This window comes from Megalops cyprinoides, chromosome 14 (genome assembly GCF_013368585.1).
Source record: "Megalops cyprinoides isolate fMegCyp1 chromosome 14, fMegCyp1.pri, whole genome shotgun sequence".
Classification (NCBI taxonomy): domain Eukaryota; kingdom Metazoa; phylum Chordata; class Actinopteri; order Elopiformes; family Megalopidae; genus Megalops; species Megalops cyprinoides.
This window is the reverse complement of record NC_050596.1, coordinates 27,210,528-27,233,295: the sequence shown is the minus strand read 5'-3', so window position 1 is coordinate 27,233,295 and position 22,768 is coordinate 27,210,528. Positions and strand designations below refer to the sequence as shown.

General features: G+C 40.9%; 2 protein-coding genes across 2 annotated transcripts; one reads left to right on the top strand and one right to left on the bottom strand.

Moving 5' to 3' along the window:
- The first annotated feature begins 44 nt into the window (after positions 1 to 44).
- Positions 45 to 7,107, top strand: LOC118788946 (glycerol-3-phosphate dehydrogenase 1-like protein). Its single transcript, XM_036545166.1, has 8 exons — positions 45 to 312; positions 709 to 886; positions 2,785 to 2,925; positions 3,452 to 3,590; positions 4,054 to 4,166; positions 4,663 to 4,896; positions 6,161 to 6,267; positions 6,584 to 7,107. The coding sequence occupies exons 1-8, from the start codon at positions 272 to 274 to the stop codon at positions 6,678 to 6,680; spliced, it is 1,050 nt and encodes a 349-aa protein (XP_036401059.1). The 5' UTR covers positions 45 to 271; the 3' UTR covers positions 6,681 to 7,107.
- Positions 7,108 to 11,195: 4,088 nt separating this feature from the next.
- On the bottom strand, positions 11,196 to 22,562 carry lmln (leishmanolysin-like (metallopeptidase M8 family)). Its single transcript, XM_036545429.1, has 17 exons — positions 22,248 to 22,562; positions 21,380 to 21,477; positions 21,248 to 21,278; positions 20,759 to 20,841; positions 19,901 to 20,018; positions 19,222 to 19,400; positions 17,839 to 17,944; positions 17,648 to 17,742; positions 17,126 to 17,243; positions 16,714 to 16,821; positions 16,166 to 16,242; positions 15,238 to 15,348; positions 14,790 to 14,922; positions 14,206 to 14,365; positions 13,748 to 13,878; positions 12,582 to 12,792; positions 11,196 to 12,025 (listed from the first exon to the last, which is right to left on the bottom strand). The coding sequence occupies exons 1-17, from the start codon at positions 22,374 to 22,376 to the stop codon at positions 11,925 to 11,927; spliced, it is 1,989 nt and encodes a 662-aa protein (XP_036401322.1). The 5' UTR covers positions 22,377 to 22,562; the 3' UTR covers positions 11,196 to 11,924.
- Between the last annotated feature and the right edge of the window lie 206 nt (positions 22,563 to 22,768).

Here is a 22,768-nt window from a genome sequence, read left to right as displayed (position 1 = left end):
AACATGCGGGTCATGCCGAACATTGCTCGAAGGGAACAATGCTGTATAGAGTGCAACAGGTAAAGGGAGGCGCACTCGCATAAGGCTCGGCTCGGCTCGGCTCACTCGACTTCCATCGTTAACATAGCGAAATGGTCTTTTCTTTAAACAGGCGTGTCAGGAAGTTGAGAGCTCAAACGTAAACAAGAACGTCGTTTGAGCCGACATTCGGTCAGTTGTTACCGTCTTTTAAGTGCAAAGCTAAGGAGAGCGTACTCATTACCTCGCTACAATGCCAGGAAAGAAAGTGTGCATCGTCGGATCCGGGAACTGGTAAATCCACTGAGTTTGTATGCAAGATGTTTTAAGGTTAATTAGTACGACGTTGAGTTGCGTAGTACTTTCTCAATGTGTTGTTCCACGAAGCTATGTAGTCTGATGCTTAAGGAGTTTAGCAAAGAACGTGAGTCGTGGTATTAATTTAGCAGCCTATACAGGTCCCGTTTACTTGGACAAAATCGATAATGGGATTGACCGAAATTTCAGTTTTTATGTTAAACGGATGTGATTCTCACTGAGATAAATATAGTTAGCCGAAGTACTGCTGTTTGCATGCTATTAGCTGGTTGGATGAAAATGTCGTGCTAGGCATCATGTTGTAGAATCAGTCGTTTGAATTAACTCTTTTTAATATAAACTGTAACAGAATTGTTATTTCCCTTTTTTCAGGGGCTCGGCGATTGCTAAAATTATTGGCCACAATGCAAAGGGGTCCAACAGATTTGACCCCATAGTGAACATGTGGGTATATGAGGAGATGATTAATGGCAAAAAGCTGACTGAAATCATTAATACAGAGCACGAAAATGTCAAATATCTTCCAGGACACAAGATTCCAAAAAACGTGGTATGTAGACTATGCTTATAGTTTTGATTTGTCAGCGTCTCTTTTGCCACAGTTCCTTTCGAAACATTGTGCAAGGAGAGGGACGTTTTAAATTGTGGAAGTGGTGTTCCACACAGAATCACATGGTATGTTAGTTCAGACGCTTCAACGAAAACATGGCTAAATATGATAACATATGTCTGTGACAGGAGGCGCCGTGTGATGCATAATTCAAACTTTGCCCGCACACACACATGGTACCCTCGCACACCGTCAGATGAAACGTTGCACGCATCCCCATACTGTTGACGATTGGCACAAATGCAGCCTGGCCTGTATAAAATGTTCACGTGCAAAATATGAAATATGTTTTTTTTTAGATTCATATGTATGAGCATTTCATATGAATAGGTGTGTAATTAAAACTTTGTTCACGCACATATGAAACACTCACACACAAGCATGTAAGAGTTGAATGTATAGTCATGTGTTGACACAGACCTGTAGAACACTTACATTCATATATAAAATACATACACAAATGTGATGGTTCAAGTGTGTGTGTGTGTTTCGGAGCATTTCATATGAGTAGGTGCGTGGTTTTTTTTGTATGCATGTACAGGACATTTCATGTGTATGCCCAAGAGACATATTTTGCAAGTGAAATTCCTTCCTGATAAACTGAAATCTACTTGCTGCACTTACCGGTTTGATACAAGGGGTGGGGTCAGGGTGGAACTTTTTGGCAAGACGACTGTCCTTTAACTCCCCCTGCAGCACTGGGAATCATAAACAGTGGAACGCTACAATAAGCGTCTACAGGCACAGACTCAAGAACATATGCCCCATCAGTTCTGGGTTGTGTTTCCTGAAGTGTCCGTGACCACTGTGTAAGTCATTATGGCAAATTGCTGTAAAGGCCTGCAACTTAACTTTCAGGTGGACCCTGTGTCTGTACACTGTTGTGTTCAGTGCTAAAGCACCTAAAAATTCTCTGCCAACTGACGCCAGGAGAAACACGCTCACTCATTTGGTCAAAACAAATGTCATGTTAAGGCCGACATGGAGCACTGGTTGAAATTGATTTCAGGGCAGGGTGTTGCTGGACTGGTCGTTTCATTTATAATCTATAATTAATATACGTTGTTTCAGAAATTCCATGCATTTCTGTTAGTAGATTGCGACAGGAGAGCAAAGCAGAGACTGTCCATGCATGTTTATAAAGATCCCTATAAAGGCTCACCAGATTACTATTGTCTTTTCCATTTGTCTGAATGTTTTTGACACAACAAATCATGTCTAAAAGAAAGACAGCATCCTCTTTATTAGATTTACTTGTGCAGTAAAGAGCTTGCTAAAACAACAGGTCAAATGAAATAGTGATATAGTCAGCACAATGGGCTAAATGCAAAAAAAAATACTCAGAAGTAATTGAAGCTGGTAACTGGAGAAATAGGTTATGTGTAATAGAGAGTGAGCATTTCATATGAGTTTACAAGGGTTTCAGAAGACTGTATGCTTCCCATGAATAGGAGAATGTTTTTATGTGTGTTCAAATGTCATATTAGTGTGTGAAAGGTAAAGTGTGAATTATGCACCACATGGTGCCTCATAGTCTAACCATACAAAACTAAGTGTTGATAACTCATTGCAGCTCAGAATAGAATGGCATTGCCTACTTGAATGAGTGCCATGGACATATAAATCACATACAATTTGTCTGTGATTTCATCAAACCCTGAGGGCCTACATAGTTGTAATGATAATACATCAAAAAGAACATGTTTTATACAAGGAGTGATATAGTGTGTCATAAGTGTAGATAGAGCCAAAGAGGTCTCTGTGAATGCTGGAAATATCACACTGCAAGATTTTTCTGTGAAATAAACAGCAGCAATGTTGTCTTTTCTTTTTTGAAGGTTGCAGTGCCAGAAATTGTTGAGGCTGCGATGGGGGCAGACATCTTGGTCTTTGTCATTCCCCACCAATTTATTGGAAAGCTGTGTGATCAGATGAAGCCTAATGTCAAGGCAGGCGCCATTGGGATCTCCCTCATTAAAGTGAGATGTGTGACCCTTTTCCTCCCTGCGTTCGGTTTATGTGGGCATATTTGTACAAAGGTGGAAACAAGCCCCCCAAAGGAAAAGTTTTTGAGTGATATTGAGGAACATTGACGTTTTGCTATGCCTGTGCATTCTGCATGGATTTTACAGCCAGTGGTTTGGACATAATTCTTGGATGTTGGGGATTTCTTTTACATGTGTGTATGATCCAACTCGAGAAAAGATGATGTATGACATATTGAATTAGATGTGAACTTGCACTAGATGATAGTACCAACCCGAAACACTTTTCTCATGTAATTTCTAATGTTGTATCTGTAATAGGTTCAGTATTTTACACACAGACATAATCATCATGATAACAGTACCTTATATGTAATGTAGAGTATTTGTGTCATATCTTAGCAATTTGGCCACTTCTGCTTGCCCTGTATTGGATCTCAACAGAATTTCCCTCCCAACCACTGGTATTGGTTAGATGGCACAAACAGGAAGCTGTATGTCTCCTGTGATCTGTATGCAGGGTATTGATGAAGGCCCGGAAGGTCTGAAGCTCATCTCTGACATCATCCGAGAAAAGATGGGGATTGATGTCAGTGTGCTGATGGGTGCCAACATTGCCAATGAGGTGGCTGATGAGAAGTTCTGTGAAACCACCATTGGTACATACTGCTTATGATCCATGTTGGACCAGTGCTTGTAACTAGGTGCCTTTGGGAATTTGATAAAAGGTCTCTGAAGTAAGACTTGAAAATATGAAACGTAGCAACTGAATGGAGGTGTTTGTAGCACCCTCCCCAGAGTGGTCAGTCAGTAATGCCATACCATGAGATAATGGTTTATGCATCTTTATTTTCTGCACAAAGAATTATGTAAAGGATAAGAATGATGTTACTGATACGCATGATGATTACTAAGAAACATAACATAAACATAGTATTTAGATTTTTTTGTTTCTGTTTCTCAGTATTAACACCAAGGAGATAAATGGATATTATAGGACACTCTGTAGGATTATGTAAAATAAATGTTTATTATAGGACACCCTGTAGGATAGCGAAATGTTTCATGAAATCGTGTGTCCCTTTTGTATGACATGGCCACAATATTGTGTTTAATCTCCAGGGGCCAAAAACCACGAGAATGGCTTGATCTTCAAAGAGCTGCTGCAGACCCCAAATTTTAGAATCACTGTGGTGAAGGAAAGCGATACAGTCGAACTCTGTGGAGCTCTGAAGGTACAGACATGGATTAATATTCTCCCAATATAGAACTGTATATGGAGAGATTGTATGCACTGTTTTACTGCATGTAAAAATATTAGTGGACACTAGAAAAGGTACTAAACCGATGACTGGAGCATTAGCAGTTAGCTTGGTAGCTGCAATTTCAATATGTGCCATGTGCTATTAAACTAAAGCAAACCAAAAGCAGTAAACATAAGAGGACACTTTGTCATGTCCATAACAAAACATAAGTGTTACACTCAACTATAAACTACTGTAAAAGATACCGTATTTAATATGTGCTATACAAATTTAGCATGATAGAGATCAGCTGACATATGGGTCCTTATTTTTGATATTGCTTTAAAAAATAAGCTAGAGGGTGGATGTTAAGTGCAGATCTTAGAGTTCTTGGCAGTGCCCCTTGCTTTACCACATTGTTGCTAAACGAGCTGAGCAAGAAGAAGCATCCCAAGCCCTACGGCTAAACACTCCTCTCTCCTGGAAGAACATCGTGGCTGTTGGGGCGGGGTTCTGCGATGGCCTGGGCTTTGGGGACAACACCAAGGCGGCGGTGATCCGCCTGGGGCTGATGGAGATGGTGGCCTTCGCCCGAATGTTCTGCCGAGGGGACGTGAGCTCCGCCACCTTCCTGGAAAGCTGCGGCGTGGCCGACCTCATCACCACCTGCTACGGGGGGCGCAACCGGCGTGTGGCCGAGGCCTTTGCCAAGAGCTCCAAGGTGAGCTGTGCGGTGTGTTTATTATTCTGCATTAGGGTTAGGGACCCGGTGTACCTGGAGGGCAGCAGAGGTCAGCTGGTTTTTCTTGTGCCACAGTGAATTTGCTTGTGCTCACACAGTGTGAGTGGCAGTGTAGCATAGTGGTTAAGGAGCAGGATTGGTAACCAAAAGGTTGTCGGTTCAATCCAGCTGTATAAGTGGATAACACCATAAAAAAAAAAACTGTAACCGATGTAAGTCGCTTCGGATACGAGCATCTGCTACATACCAATAATGTAATGTAATGAATTCAAATCATTAAGAACAGAGACTCTTTTGTTCCAGGTGTGTAAATCAGACGCTGACTGTCTTTCAGTCAGCTGCTGGTTTACAATTCAAGCCATTTGATGTGTCTTTCTATGCAATTAGTGATTTAAGAACTCTGTTTATTGCTGAGGTGTGACAAAATCACCCCGTTGCACTTCAGAAACGGGGGTACCCCAAGACTCTTCTAAGTCAGTAGTCCATGAGATAACTACAGTGCTACAGAGATATCTCAATGTTACATTACTGTGATGCATGAGGAAACTAAAACTGCATTGTTAGCGAATGGTAAATGATCCAGAAGTAATAAAAGTTGCCACAATATCTTTTATGCATGATACTTAGTATTGAATAGAAGTAATACCGCTATGTAGCTAATGGATAGCTAGAAGTGGGATTATCGATGATTTTAATTGTTAGGAATTTGAGAAGGTGCCTGGAATAGGAAAGAAAATGATGGTTTTGTTCAAAAATAACTGGTAGGTAAAAAGCAACATTTCACTCAAATGCAAGGTTTCACTAGTTTTCCCTTCTTTATGCAGCAGTACAACTCTGGAGCAGTTTTTATATCTGTGTATCTATCTATATATCTTTCATCTGTTTATCTTATCTTTATAGGACTGTAAAAGTCTGTAAGACACTTTGCACAGCGCCGTATGAATCAGTTTCCAAACTGTTGTGCAAGCAGTATGTGTTTGTCACTTACAGTATGTCACTTACAGTTTGAATTAGGTGTAGTCTTTTGAATGTTGTTTTTTCCCCTTCAGGAAATTGTTTTTAATTTCCTCAGTAAAGTATAATGTAGGGATAGAAGACTTCTGCTGATAAATGCCAACAGGCAAAAAAAAAAAAAAAACACATGCCCAAAACTCTGTAACAAGGGTCTTTTCATGTTGCGTTTCTGAGGCTGTGGCTGTTTTACCCGAAGCATGTCCCAGTCATGTTTGTGTACCTTCCCCAGTCTATTGAAGAGCTGGAAGCCGAGATGCTGAACGGGCAGAAGTTGCAAGGTCCGCAGACCTCGGCAGAGGTTTTCAAGATCCTTCAGAAGAGGAATATGGTTGAGAAGTGGGTGAAGCCCTTCCTTTTCAGTATTAGTCATGTAACAATTACCCTTCTCTTACTCCTACAGCTTTGCTGTACCTAGTTTGTTTGTAAGCTTCGTGGTGTCAGCTGTGTGATGCTGCTGGCACCCACAACTTAAGCTAACAATGTTTCCTCAAGTTGAAATATCATACAGCTGGCTTTGTCCGTCTTGGATGCAGGCGGAAGGAGTATTTACAAGTTGCCTCTTTAATGTGAAACGAAAGAGAACAGCTCAGCAGGAGTCTGTGGAAGATTTGGCAGTGATGGAAGCTGATCGTATTCTGAACTTCCTAAACAGGTTTCCGCTGTTCGTGGCCGTCTACCAGATCTGCTTCGCAGGCCGAGCCGTGAACGAGTTCATTACCTGCCTGCAGCATCATCCGGAGCACATGTGATTGGATGAATCCCCGCCCCAGGCCTTCGTATTAACCAACCAGGGGCTGCGGGCTGTAACCAAGCCTTCCCAATTTAAACATACGCACAAAATCTACTATAGACATTGACGTATTCTGAGAGAATCTTGTGTAATTTGTTTGTTTTGTAACAGCGCACTTAAAAGCAGCCTTTAGCTGCTGAGTAAGGGAGAAGTTGACTCAAGCTTCCTTCAGTTTGAGGATCTTGATGTGCCTTGTCAGCTAATATCTCACGTGTTAATAAAATTGACTGTGGTGTACTGTTTTGTGGTTGTACTATATCAATGAAAATAATATGTTCCAGAATACAAAAATGTATTTTGACACTAAGTGTGAAGCTCTTTCGTCATGACATGCACAAAATGTAGATGCTTGTCCACAAAGAATAAAGACATTAATTCAAGTTGAATTCATGTTTATTTCATCTCTGGGGTTTTTTTTTTTTTTTTTTTTTTAAAAACATTTACATTGCACTGAATACTGCAGCCCTTTTTAGATAAACAGACCAAATGCGAACATCTCTAAAGCAGACAACAGAATTAACAATGGATCAGGAGTGCCCTAAGTCAGCACTGGAGCTGTTAGTTATGATGATGATTAATGAAGCCATTACGTGTCTATGACTGCCAGCTATTTGTAGTGGTAGACAGGGGCTTAATGTACAATCTACCAAATGTCACGTGTCTTTGTATTACACAGAACAAAATGTTCTATTACCACATGCAATCTAGGATGCTGTAAGGGGAAATGTCCATTTCAAAAAAATGTACAAAGAGGATTCCCCAATTTCTGCATAGAAATGTCTTTGGTCTCTGTACATCTGTACAGAAGGGTAGATTGTGATTTCAGGCGAGCTTGAGGTTCCATGCCACTCTCGACAAATCACTGGCAAACATTCTTATGGCATCATCTTGCAATTTGAGCAGATAACGACATCACCATATTATTCTTCCTTGATGCATGCCATGGAGCCTACAAGACGATTCAGCCTCTGAAATGTTCCCTCATGTGCAAAGTCATTTCCATTTGCTTATTTTGACAGTTACTATGAACAGACCATGAAACGCACAGATTTCACTCTAGAGCATGTTTCATCTGTCCATTTTTAAAATTTAATTTCGTAGTCGAGTTCTATGATATTGATGGCTGTGTCTATCATTGTCGAGGGTAGGTGAACTAAAAAAATAATGTAGAACTTTTCTTGGTGTTCTAAAAAAACAGCCACCACCTAAGACAACAGATTTTAGTTTGACAAAAATCAGAACCATAACAAACAAATGTGCACACTAAACAGGTAACAAGAAATAATAAAAGCATCTGCAAACAGGAATGACTGCAGCATTAATGCAGGATTAATGCAGCAAAAACATCCTAATACAGGACAAATGATGTGCTAATGAGTTTCCTTCAAAATATGAACAACACATACAAAACCTTCACATTACATACAACTCAAAAATACTGACAATAAAGCTATGACAAAAATCGTAAAACAAAAGTAAAACACAGACGTTTCTAAAACGTAAACCGTATCCTCACTGCAATACAGTAACTATATCTCATAATCCGCAACATGGATTATTGGCAGAAAATGACAAGAATTAACCATCAAGCTTTCAAAGATACTCATTTCTGGCTGCCTTTTCTGCATAATCACCATTCAGGCATAAAGTATTTCACTTCTCAGGAATACAACACACCAGTTGTGTTACTTCAATAAAATAAATAAAAGACTCAATTCTTTTGCAGCCACCCCTCTACAACTAATAATACAAAACGCAGAATTGACTACAAGACAAGAAAATACAGTTAGTTATTCAAGCTTGCACATGAAAACAGACTATGGAATTAGTCATGGCATAGCAGTTGCCTGTACCATTTTCCAATGCCTCCTTATTGTATGCGTCAGAAAAGGAGGCAGTTATCCCAGAAGGCTGGCGTCATGAATGCTTCCCCTGTAATATGCTTGCTGATTGGGCTACCCTACAGAATTACATTGGAAATGATCGATAGGTAGGCACCGCGGTGCAGTGTTGATACTCCAGCCATAACTGCCGCTCAGACTCCTTTAAGACTAGTCTCTCAGGATATTAAGGCTTACTGATGATAGCTTTTAGTGCATTTAGAGATCAAGGACCATCCAAGGACCAAGACCCTTACACAACGCTGATATATGTACAAAACCTTAAAATATTCCAGTTCTGGCTTCCAGCATGCAGCAAAGAATATTCTCTCACTGTTACAGTATAACGGTGGGTTTACATTAGAGAGGATATCCTATAAAAACATGATAATTTCCTTTTTTCATTTAACTATTTTTGCATCCTAGGACGCACAACAATGATCTTAATGTAGCTGTCATTACATTTATCTGTAAAAAAGTAAATACAGGAATAACCTTGAGAGGATTTATTTAGTCTTTCACAAACAAACGCTTGAACTTCTTCAGTTCTATTCTCCTACTGGAACGGAGCAGTGAATGCACTACACACAGTGACATCCAAACATTAAATATCTAATTTATTTACACAAAACAATACACTAGCTGCCTGAATTCACTGTTAATTATGTTCCAATTGTTGCCTTTCAATGGACCATAGTTCTGGGCTACACTGATGCCTGCCAGCAGCATAGTACTGCTGCTGTTCTCTTGTCTGGGTTTGAGGTGCCGCTGTAGATGAGAGCAGTGTTGAAAAAACAAACAACAAAAACAAGAATGCCATTATGCACTACAATATGGATTCACATATTCCCCACACATGGATCTAAGCCATATGTCCTTCTTGACTAAATGCCAGGGGAAAACACTTTAAAACCTTCAGCATGCCACATATTTTACGGAGACATTACACTTCTAAAATCCTTTATAGCAAGACTTTTTAGATGGGCATTCTTTCATTTATTTAGCAAGCACACATTTCACTTGTTAGGAAAAGCAGGGCTTGTTTGGTCATTTAAAATATACCACTTTCTTATCAAGTAACCACCTGATTTTTTATTAGAGCTAGCCAAGCAACTGTCAAAGAGGTTCATGTTTTTTCCTTCTCGTGTTCTGAGTCCTAAATACCTCACATGCAGCGAGGTAGCCTGTTAAAAAAAAATGTAATATTCCTCATAAATACACATTCTTCTACATAAACATTCTATGAAGTAATAGTCATCACTGTATAAATCTCTATGGTGCAAAGCAGCAACGTGTTAGCAAAACTGAGCTTTACTTTTGTTAGTCCACCTCTTCCTGCAGTAGCACGGTGGTCAACTATGCAAGGGGTTAGTGTGTGCCCAGAACTGAAACCTTCAAGTAATAATGCAGAATGTGACCAAATTCTTTTTGTGTATGAGATTGCTTAAATATAAATGTTAATTTACAATATACGTAAAAACTACACAAACATTACATAAATACAGCATTAAAGTATTAAAAATCTGAACAGTTGTGCAAATATTAGATACTATTAGACCGAAATATATGATGCGACTATTTAGTACATATGCCAACTGTGATTAATGACATTTCTTTATAAAACACATTTACTCTGGGGTGAGCAACACAGAAATCTGAACAGTACCATACAAACAAGTCGTTTATATTTGTTTTTCATGGTTAGTTTGGAGTGAAAACAATATAGCTTTGGTATCAAGACAAACTTTGTATGTTAAATCTGAACTTTTCAGAAATAGCACTACTATTACCAAAGCAAGTGTTATCATAGCACTATGCCAGGAGTTTATGAACCAGTTTAGGGCTCTCCGACACTGTCAGAATAATAAAAGAGAGCTTTCAATCCCTGTAAACACGCAGATCCTCTTCCACAAAAATCACTGTTCATACTTTTCAACACAATCTACCATACTTCAATATTTATTCCAGTTAACCGGTTGATTCCAGATATCCCCCAACTCTAGCACTCCTCATTTTGCCCTTAACAGACTGCATCAAAGGTCACCGCAGGAAGAAGGACTGCCCCTTGAGCAAGACCCCGGTTTAGGGAAGCAATAAAAGATGGGTTACTAAGGGCCAAATAAATGGTCTGGGGGAGCCATTTTCTGCAGATATTTAAATCACCTTTCCCCACATCTCTCCAGTGTTCCAGATTATTCCCTGCATTATCAATTGCTCCAGTGTTTTTCCTGAATGTAAGAAAAAAAATGCCAGTCTATGATGAGATGTGTTCCCATCTGAAATATGACAGGTTTTGCAAATAATTTAAGATTACAACGGCAGCTGTCAGGACAAGGTTGCCATTTTTCAATCTACTCTCAAAAAAGAATTTGTCACAACATCTACAAAACAAAATTCCTTTTCAGGACTGGAATGAAAGTTGTGAAACTTCTCTGATTTGTTAGAAGGAAGGACGTTTATGAAGAAAGCCTCTATAATAATAATATTATCATATGATGTCAATTCACTCTTAAAAGAGGTTCATCAAAAAGTTGAAAAAGTGTTATACTCTGAGCTATAAAATTCTTCTTTAAATACATATATTAGTCCTGCTTTAATAAATTAAAATCATTAGCCTATGTAATTTACAGTACATCAAACTTTTTACATTACATGCCCTACATTAACAAAACGGTACAGTAACATTCAATCACTACTTCCATTCACCACCAGTTAAAATGTAATGCCATGAGCCTGAGAATGTGTACATATCTGAGATTTTAGCCACGTTTATATTTCAACCATACACTATACTACATCACACACCGTAAAACAACACGTTTGCCCACTGTCAATCCACTCTGGGCACAAAACTAATGCCACCGTCAATCCAGACAACATGATGTCAACTGCTGTAGCCACTTCATCGTTCAAAACAATCATTTTGCCAGGCAAACCCACACCAGCTGCCTTTAAAAAAATAATAGTAATAAAAACCGGAACTGCACATTTCCACCAGTGTAGGGCCATGCAGACCACCCACACCTGACCATCCTCAGCTGCCCTCCGTCTCTTGAGGTATGGCTTCTCGTTTTGTTGACAGCATACTAACTGGCACTTGTTAGCTCAATATAAAAGGAGTGTGATGGCTTTTTGTTCCCTCAAACAGCAGACTGCGCAGGCAGAAACCTAGAGCCTTTTCGGGTGCTGACGGACACACAGTAAACATCTTCTCCTGACCTCTCCCCATGAGCTTGCCAACTTCAACAGTGAGAAGCCTATGGCAGTTGTGTGATCCTAGCGGCTCCAGCCTTCTTTCCAAAAGACTTCCAGCAACGCGCGGTTCAGTTCCACGCACACAGGATGAAGCCAACCGACAGCGGAAGCAGGTTGACCAGGAGCAGCCACAGCGTCACCACTAAGCTGGAAGAGCTTGAGCAAGGGTCTGGAAATGACGGGGGGTTATAATCAACATCAACTATAAATCGTAAAATCATGATCAGTGTGAAAAATGATACCAGCTTATACCAGCTACTTTATACATCAAGAGCAGAAACTATACAACTTTACAATATTGTGACACATACAATGTGGTATTTGTGCATTATTTGCTCTGAAATGTACACTGCGCCTTGTGGCTGCATACCAGTCTGGGTGTGGCCCCAAACACAAGTAAGAGTGTTCATCTAATTGTGTGTAAGCTAATGACACCGAGATATATGGTGTATTCGATGGCAATGTAGCATAGTGGTAAGGAGCAGGTTTTGAAAGGTTGCCAGTTCAGTTTCCCACTGGGGCACTGCTGCTGTACCCTTCGGCAGGGTACTTAACCCAGAACTGCCTCCGTAAATACTCAAGCTGTAGAAATAGTAACCTATGTAAGTTGCTCTAGATCTAGCTCTAGAAGAGTGTCTGAACATTAGTAATGTAATGTAACGTGATGCGTATCCCAAGGGGTGTGGCACAGCAGCTCTGGGTGGGTGGTGCCGTTGGAGACTCACCTATTCGGGCTCTCCTGGAGGCGTTCATGGGCGGGAGCTGGTGGGGGAGGGGGCAGGAGCTGCAGAAGTCTGAGCAGGCGGGGCAGACGAGCGTTCCGCTGTAGACCCAGTCGCTGATGCGTACGTTGACGTTTAGGAGCTGCCCCGCATGAGCGCAGTGGAAGGGGACGTCCTGGACCCACACTGTCAGCCCCTGCACAGAGCACGATGTCTGGGGGGACAGGGACACACCCGCTCATCTACAGTCAGAACCCCTTCAATTTGCATTTTAGTCTTGGCTGGCAGTGGTCCGTGTATAACGATCTGGCATCACAGTAGTTACTAGTAAAAAGTATTTTAGTTCAAAACTGTTGGTGGTTGTTGGTGATTCAATGTACCTGAGGAGTGTAGCACAGTGTTGCCAGGTTCATAACCAAAAGATTACCTCGATGGGAACAATAATAAAAAATCCAAGCTTGACTGACTGTATCTTCAGGTTTGAATAAAAAAAAAAAAAATAAAAAAGAGGACTAGTTTAAGTGTAGTCCTTGTGTCAGAGCCTGGCTAGGGTAATGTGTAGTGTCTGCTTAAGTCAAGCACTGTGATTGCCAATGCTGACAGACATGGTGTAGCATAGAGGTAAGGAGGAGGGCTTGTAACCAGAAGACTGCCGGTTCGATTCTCTGCTGGGACACTGCTGTGGTACCCTTGGATGAGAATTGCCTCAACAAATATACAGCTCAACAAATAGCTGTATATTTGCCTCAACAAATATACAGCTGTATAAATGGATAACGTAACAACTGTAAACTATGTAAATCTCTCTAGTTAGGAGTGTCTGGTAACTGAAAATAATGTAAGGTAATGACTATAATATTCAATATAATAACTACATTGTAATGAAAAATGTACAATATGAACATGTGCTAAAAGTGACAACAATCTTGGTTTTTTGCTTGTATTATTTCCAGCATGACACGAATGAAGAATAGAGAAACAAACTGACTGCTCTGGGTCTATATATTGGTTCGAACACAAAGTGGCAAACGTTAAGACTGGCACTGAGAAATTCCAAAGGTATGACTGAAGTGAAAAAAATCCGAACGGCCAGAGAGATGAATCACAATGATTCTGAAATGAGCAGTCCGTGCTCACGGCTTACACAACAGCGGTCCACCTGCTCTTACCCTGTAGCAGCCACTTCCCCAGTCAGGGTAGGTCATGCGCTTGGCGCACTGCTCCATGATGAAGGCAGACTTCTGATACAGACACACAGAATCCGGCCCGTACTCCTCCGCCCCGTAGTTCCTCCACGCATCTGCAGGAGCGACACATGTCAGTCAGTGCTACCACAGTACCAAAAATAACCTCACCAGCAAAGGAAAGAAATAGTGAGAGGCTCCCTTGGTTACAGAAAAAAATCAGCTATACTTCATGTATATGCCTAGCGTAGCAGTACGGAATGATGCTTTTGATGCGGGACAACTGGAAGACCTGCTATTAAAATGAAATGCTCCTGTAACATAATCTAGCTATGAACTGTTCAGACCAGGACAATAAGCCATGCCAGTTACATTAAACATGAACATTGGGTGGCCTAACTAAAACTGCAGTTTAAAACGCTAACAGGCTTGTGGTGTCTCACCAGGCTGGTTCTCCAGGACTCTGCAGTTGGAGCTGCGGTGGTACTCTCCGCTCAGGTGCCAGCTGAACTCCTGGCTGAAGGGGCAGTAATCGGCGATCTCCACTGCGCCTCCATAGAGGGACAGCTCCGCCCGTGGGATGCCAACAATGTCATCAAAGTACTGCAGAGGGAGGGGCGTCACACACACAGGTGTTTTCAGAGGAGTTTACAATGCATTGTTACAGTAAACATTAAATCATCTTAATTGAATACACTCAGGGCAGACAGACTGACTGAATGTGATAATTAATTGAGAATGTGTTTGAGATACACATTTAATTGACACAAAATTACACCTAACACTGAAGAAAAAAAAAAAATCGATTCATCAATGGCCCCTTAAAAAGAAAGTAAAATGTGATATATAGATATTAATAACATTTCCAAATAATGTAATAGATTCAAAATAAACTTCGAAATGAAAAAAGGATGTCAAAACATCAATCTTAAAAATGTTATTCACACAATATGTGGTATCAATCAGGATTCAGGGTAAGTGTAGCCTGTTTAACACTGTGGCTTGCTCTCCTTAGGACACACCCCACCTGGTACTCCAGGGGCAGTTCCTCGGGGTATTTCTGCAGGTTGCACACGGCCACTGCCAGCTGGTCCTGCCTGCAGGTGAGCTGGAGGGGTGAGCTTCTCACTGTGTCACAATATGGGGTCACCACCTGCCTCCTGGCCACATGAACACACGGGTCAGCCATGACACCAAAGGGGGAGAACACACACATGCACACACACACGCACATGCACAACTCCCAATTTGGTCCAAGAATTTTGTAATGCAAAGACAGACATAATTACTCTGGTATATCAGCATGCTGAAGCATGCCTTTTTGCTTTGCTCCTGATGTGTTTACCTACCTATATCAAGTGAAGCAAAAGGCAATGCTCCACATCGTTTGGACAGTAAATTTCTATTCATTCATTCATTCATTCATTCACACGAGAAACACTCCACAACCGAAACACCCTTTGGCAGCCACTTACTTCTGACGCTGCTGGTCGATCCAGAACTTGCAGCTTTTCATCACAAAGTCACAGCCCATGCCCCGCCCCCAGTCCAGCCGCTCTGCAAGGCTGTAGTTGGCTCTGTACCACCTGTTTCCACACAGCAACGCGTTAGACATGTTGCAGAACATATATTTTACGCACAACCCACTTCTACAGCTCAATACGTACTCAGAGTAACTCTTATTGTGCAGAACAGCAGTGGCCTGTCCAGGATGTGAACCTGCAGCTCTCTGGATACAAGACTACATTTATGACCTCTGAGCCACACTGCTAACCCCATATCCGCTAAAGTCACACTACATTTCTTTGCCATTGTACGACTCCCCAAAGCTCTTTAAAATGAGCTTACAACATTCAGAACATCTAGCATGTCAGGAAATGTTTGTTGGAGGGAAGTTTTGACTGCGTTGCGTGCCTGCCTCTCTGCTGAAGCTATTATGTCCTCATATTTCAAATCCTGTTATGAACACTGAGCTTATATGAGGTATTGTTAGCCTGCTTCCCTAAGGACACATTTACCAGTTGATCTACCAGTTCATCACAATTACCCACTGCACAGGGCAGGGTCAATAATTACAGAAAACTGATGCCAGTTCAGCTTTCCGTATACTGTATACAACCATTAACTGGGTGGGTCTCTCGGTCTTCTGCCTACAGCTCCACGCAACTTATGTATGCATCTAAATATGTGCTTTCTATTATTAATAAATTCCATTACTGATATTGCTGGCAGACACACAAGTGACACTAAGACTACCTGATTCTGACTATACCAAGATCAAAATTGCATCTCCATTTGACTACAATCATCTAACACAAACACAGAGACACACACACACACACACACACACACACGCGCGCGCACACACACACCCTACCCTCCTATGAAAAGCTAAACTCTTACCCTGTGTCTTCCATTATAGCCAATGTGATTCTGGAAAACACTCTGTTTTGTGTATGAGATCCTGTCATTGCCTCATTCTGGAATACAAACAGCAAGTGAAGCAAAGTGAAAATCCACTTAAATACCGTAAGCAGCAACAGTTACTGCTTTGTTTGTTTCCAACATAAAAGCCCATGCCATGCTAGAATAGCACTAAAACATCTCAAGTCACTGATTCGTTGAATGGGATAGTTAAGTGCCTAGCTGCTACAGGGCTTAATGCTTACATACCCTTTACAAGTGAAAGTAGCAAAGACTGATGAAAATAAACAAAAGGTAATCCCTCTGGATATTTTACAGCATACTGAGTTTTTGAATGTATCTGCTGAGCTCAAGCTCAGCGCTTCTTTTAGCACCGTCCTAGAAAATACTTTATTATTGTCTATAAAAGTAATTTCAATCAAAACACTCAAAATCCTTTTGTATGTGACCCTTAAAAGGAAAGTAAAAGTTTAAACACAGTGACTCAGTGACATAACCTTGAGACCCACATAGCACCCACCACCTACCTCCAGCAGCCTCTTCTCCCAGTGGTTGAGCTCAGTGCCAAGACCCCCCTGGTTCTCCAGCTCCATGCCCTCCAGAATGGGACAGTCAAAGTGTCTCCGGGCCTCCTCCTGGGGACACATTGAACACCTCTGTTTGAAAGCGCCGGGAGAGTCAGAAAAACTATTCCGCAGAAATATCACGGCATGAGTCAACGGTAAATGCAGATCCCACTGAGTACAATGGCTAATCTCAGAGGTATACTGTTAATGGTCTGCAGAATAGATTCTGCAAAGCATTAAAAGCATTCTTCATGATTACTGTAAAATGGTGGGTCAGTGGTACAGGACAGTTAGTAGGCAGCTCCGCAGTGTTGAAAGGGGTGTGTGGAATTTTCCAAGCCGTAAGCCATGAACGGAGACATCAAACTCTCACCACCACTCGAGGCGTTACTAAAAGGTGAACTTCATGACGAAGCATCCGGTTTCCACTAATGTCCCACAGTCTTGATGCTTTCCTTATGACTTTATCACTCCACTGGTACAGGCCCAAACTGTGAGGAGACCAAACATTTTACACTACAATCTCATACAGACGATTTTTTAAATCTAAATTATTACTTTAAAACACCACTGAAATTTGTGTCAGAAGCTTATTAAACAGGTGTCAACAATCAAAATCAGACTGAAATGGAGCCTAAAAAGGGAGGTAATAGCCATTCCACCCAAAATATAAAATACAATACGTCTTTGAATTTTTATATATCAATCATCAAAATGATCACAATATGACCTTTGTTTTAGTAAAAGCATTAAATATAATGAAATGTCTCAACATGACAACCACATGTTCCAGGCATCACACTTATCCCCATAATACCCACATTAGTTTCACCAATGCCAACACAAAAATCATACCAATTTACAGTGGCACCATGAAAAATATCATATCACATACCTCTCATTGAACGGAGGCAATCCACTTGCGTATCTTTGTGTCAGGGGCTTCCCATTGTCATCATGATAAAATGCAAAGAGCCCTGCAGAAAAGCCCTATTTGACAGACAAAAATGAGTTTGAATTATTCTAATAAGATGCTTAACACAGCAAATGGCAACAACAACAAAATAAAGCTAAAAGTTGTCCTACCAGGGCATGAATGATCTCGTGTTTGACAGTGGAAAGCATGCCTGCAAACTCCTGAGGTTGGATTGAGATCATACTTGGGCACAGGTTTGCATAGCCAGCAATAGGCCTACACAGGAACAGAATACAGAGAAATCAGATTCATATCTACTGGCCTCATCTAATTATGTATCACCTACTACACAGTGCATCATCCATCATATGTCAAGCACTCAATCCATGCAAATCTAATTGAGAACTGCTTTCTACAACCAAACATTATTCTTGATGCTGACATAAATGCACGCATACACATAGGGGTTCATTTAGACTTTGAAGCATTTAGGGGGTGTTCTGTGTACCTCACAACAAAGATTTAAGTTTCTGGTATTCAATTTTAACTTAGTCATGCATGTCTCAAAATGGGAGGTACAAAGTTACGTACTTCCAATACTTCGGTGCATAATGGTATTTGACAAGCAGGGCACACTGGCTCCTATATATATATTCTGATTTTGAGTTTGACATTGAACAGGTTAAATCACCTAATCTCCTGCGCCCATTGACCTCTCAGACAAAGGAAATGATGTAGTTACGCAACATTCAAATTCACACAGGTGCATCTAGTTATACGCACGCAGGTTTTAGCTAACATAAGGAATGAACTATTGAAGGGCGGATTATAAAGATTAAAAGACGTTCATGATGACCTGAATTTACCACACTGATAACCTTCGAGCTTACAAACAGCAGCAAGCACAAACCTTTGCTACCATCTGGGAATGAGCTGGCAACAATATCAGGTCTAACTGTAATAATGTCATCAAATCATACATGAAGTCATAAATGACGACAGAACAGATTTACTGTTCGCAGTGTTAAATGCTTTATGACCGATTAATGACGACGCTAGCTGACTCACTCACATTCCCGTTTTGTTCTTCTCATCTCCCCCTTACCGTCAGTCCATTTCCCTTCCACATCCACACAAATCAAATTTTTGAGGAACAGCAGTGAGAAAATTGCCAGACTTGGTCCTGGCAAATGTAATTGGTTGGCTTGAAATGCTTTCTGAGATTTAAAGATGAGTCTTTTCTCTTAACCACAATACTCCTTGACAATAAAGCCATTTACGGTCTCCCCTTTAATTCCTGCGACTGAATTTTTGATTAAAAGGTAATGTCAAAACACTGCTGTATCACTTTCAAACAATGAAGTAAAAAAAATCTGTGTATTTGTTTTCCCAACATACATGGATACAGGGATAAATTTATTTTCATATGTTCTCAGTTGTTTGAGTATGTGCTTCGGCTTAGCGTGGTCAAAAGTGTTTCTTTTCAGGCACGTCCAATGTATGGCTCTGTAACAGGGTCGAAGCACAGTGAGGGGTTAAGCTCCCGCAGTTACCTGTCCAGCTCGGACTCCAGCTGGCAGTAAGCAGCGTAGGCCACAATGTTCTCCTGCCCGCAGCGCTCCGTGGTCACCCCGCTCACGTATAGCACGAAGTCGGCCCCCTCCACCCCCTCCCCGCTCGGGGGTCCTGCTGGGCCACACGACCTCCCCGATTCGCTGCACACCTTGCATTGCTGAGAAGAACATGCCCGGTAACCGTCTTGCCCCCCTGCCCAATTTCAGTCACACAAACCTTACTACTGCGCTAAGTGTGACTGACACCCTTATATTTCTGCAACACTGCAGCAACTTCACTCTGTGTTGAGAAAACATTATATGCTGGCGGGGTTAGACCAGTAACAATTCTGAGCATAAAAATCTCCGTTGCTTTTACAGACAAAAAGTATAACTTACGCTAAAGTCCTGTGATAAGGTCCTTTAGTGAAAAGAGCTCTCTTCACATATATAAATAATCAAATATTTACACACACACACACACACACAACCTTGAGCATATGGTGTTTCTCACTTATCCAAGTTATCCCCTCAATCCTAATGGCTGATCCAATTAATTGCAGAGAAAAAAAAATCCATGAAACTGGCACCAGTGGGCTTTCCCAATAAAAAAAATACAGTGTCAGGGCACCGACTTGTTGAGGCTGTCAGCATGCTACACAAGAGGCTTCAGACTGACCTGCAAGTGGTGCTCAGGTACAACGACAGGCCCACATTTCGTGACCTCTGCGCACGCTCCCTGACAATAACGGTGTGGGTCATCTTTCTTCCGCAGGTACTGGTTGGTGGCACATTGCCTTAACAAAAGAATGACGCCATGAGCAAGACTTATACAAATCAGATTACAATTATACATGCACCTATATCTGACCACTGATAGGATTAGAAGACCCCTATAGAGGATTGCTGGGTAGTGTTTTAAAAGTGCTTTCATTTCTGCTGTGTGTGCACATCCAATGCAGTCACAAGAGGTTAGACATTAAATCCACTTTGGCTGAAATAACATACACATTAATATTTTGTAAACAGTGCAAGAAAATATGATCGGCTATTCACTGTAAGTGCTGCTGTGCTTTGTCCTTAACTGTGAAAGAGAGACAAATTCAAGCAAGGTTTACTTTTTAAAATCCATATAAAATTTTCTCCTTTAATTTCAGTCACCATCAAAATCATGAGAATGTTGGATTCCCCTTTTCTTCTTTAAGTCATTACTGAAACTTAAAGACAAAATACCATGATGGTTAAACAGAATATGCCCTAGGACTACATTAACATGTAGTTAATAACGCATGTAGCATAATAACAATTCATGAACACACTTAATCAATGTGAAAAGTAATATCTGTACTAATTAAAATATCTAATATTGTTTTAAATGTTTTATTAACTGCCTGCATTTTATGCTTGATTTGTTGTATCAGTCTATACCGAATCACACCCCACCCAATTATACATGAGCAAGTGAAGCACAAATGCAGACTAATGTACAGTTTAATATTAACAGTTTAAACTTGTTACACATTGCAGGGAATGCTACCTGCTGAGAAGCACTGGGCCACTTTGCCTTCGAACTCGGAATGTCCTCTGCAGGTAATCGATAGCTTGTGGAAAGAGCTTATCCTTCAAAACAAAGACACAGATGAAACATGAAAAAAAGACAAAAATGAAAATGCATTTCCTGGGTTCTGGCTTCAGGCCAAACAAAGTGATTGAATTCCACCTTGGCCTTAAAATGATAAGTGCCCCATAATTTAGGCACACACTATGTTCAGTTTCAAAGCAGTCATTTCATTACAATTCACACGAATCTTACAGGATTCAAATATCAAAACAGTTCAGTTCCTTCAAAAATGGTTTTCCTGCTGTCCTTTCCGAGGCACATCTTCAGAGAACAACATGAACGGATGAGTGGTTAAGAGTTTAAAAGAACACACGTGTGTTTAAAAACGTAACTTTCCAGACTGGGGTTAGTTATTAAGCGTTATGAACTAACAAAGTATGTATTCTTTAACATCAATTTTCCTACCTTCACAAGTCTTCTTTTGTCTGGATCCAACCTAGGACAGCAAATTAGAAGAGTTAATATAGCTACACAATTGACATTTAAATTAATTTAACAAACAGTAAGTGCCAGAAAGACTGACTGTTAGCTACTTACCTTTCCAAGCTTGAATCATAGATTATTTTTATTTTCAATTGTTGATCAACACTTCTTTTAGCTATTCTTTCAGACTTCAAGTAAACTTTATGAACAACCTGGAACACACACAAGAAAGTGAATTCTTACAAATGCATTACTTACTATAGGTTATTTGCCTTATTTTTTGTCGATCATAGACAACAAACTAGTCAGTGCACTCACGAGGTAGCAGGAGAAACAGTTGAGAATAAAGGGAAAAAATGGGTATAATAGGTTTTGAAATTTCTCAGATAATTTGGCATACATTGCGAGCTGTAAAACTGAGTTATGAACACTTAGAATAGCATAACCGTTGTTTAAAATGTTTACGCACTGACGTGGTAATTATGATTTATGCGTATGAATAATTTGATATGCACTGAAAGTACATATTTCTTGAAATAAACTCAAAGAACAAAGATATCTTGGCTATCAAGTCAGTTAATTTAACCTTACCCAATCTGACAGTTCGCTAACCCACGATGTGAAAGGACGTGAAATGATGTGGAGAGGGGTGGACGGAGCAGTTTGACACGGCTAACGTTAGCTAAGCTCACGCTAAGTTTGCGCTAGCTCTCCATCCAAACACATTCTCCATGGCAAGACCTAGACTAACACCTTAGGAAAAAATTGTACCCCCAACAGTTAGCTAACTAACCAGCAGCGTAGTATCACCATAACTGGCTAATGTTTAATGTTACCTAACGATTGCAAGCAGCCTAGCAACTCCTTTCTAAAGTAACAAGCTTACGTTAGCTAGCCACCTGACAGCACAGCCGGTCTGCTAGCTAATACAATATTTTTTTTTCTAATGATCAACAGCGCGCTGCTAACTAGCCAACGTTACCTCCGACGGAGACGGTACTCTGTGTTTACAAGTGTGACCGTGAACAAACAGGACCAGGAGAGAAAAGGTGCAAATCCGGCTGAATGATCCGAACAGTTTCCACCAGCAGCTCAGCCTCGTCGCCATCATACGTGACCAGAAAATGCCGGCAAACCCGCGACGTCGATACAGGAGATTCGGTTGCCACTCCAGCACAACTGATGGCTGTCACATTCATAGCTAGCTAGCTATCCACAGAGTGGAGAAAAACAGCACTGTCCGCCTCGATGTAATTTAACGCTGTCGTTAAGCATAAATACTCGGTCATTCATTTCAGCTCCGGTGTACTGCCATTCAACGTCACTTCCTTAGCAACCATCCAGTTATCATCCCGTCATCCCTCTGATTCTAAAGCACCCTTGGGAGGAGCTGGTTGGGGAATGTCCAGCCGCACCCTTTAATTGCTATCAGATAAATTGCTGTTGGCTTTAGAGTGACAATGTCATCTGCTAAAGGCAGTTTGGCAGTAAGGCGAGTTTGGC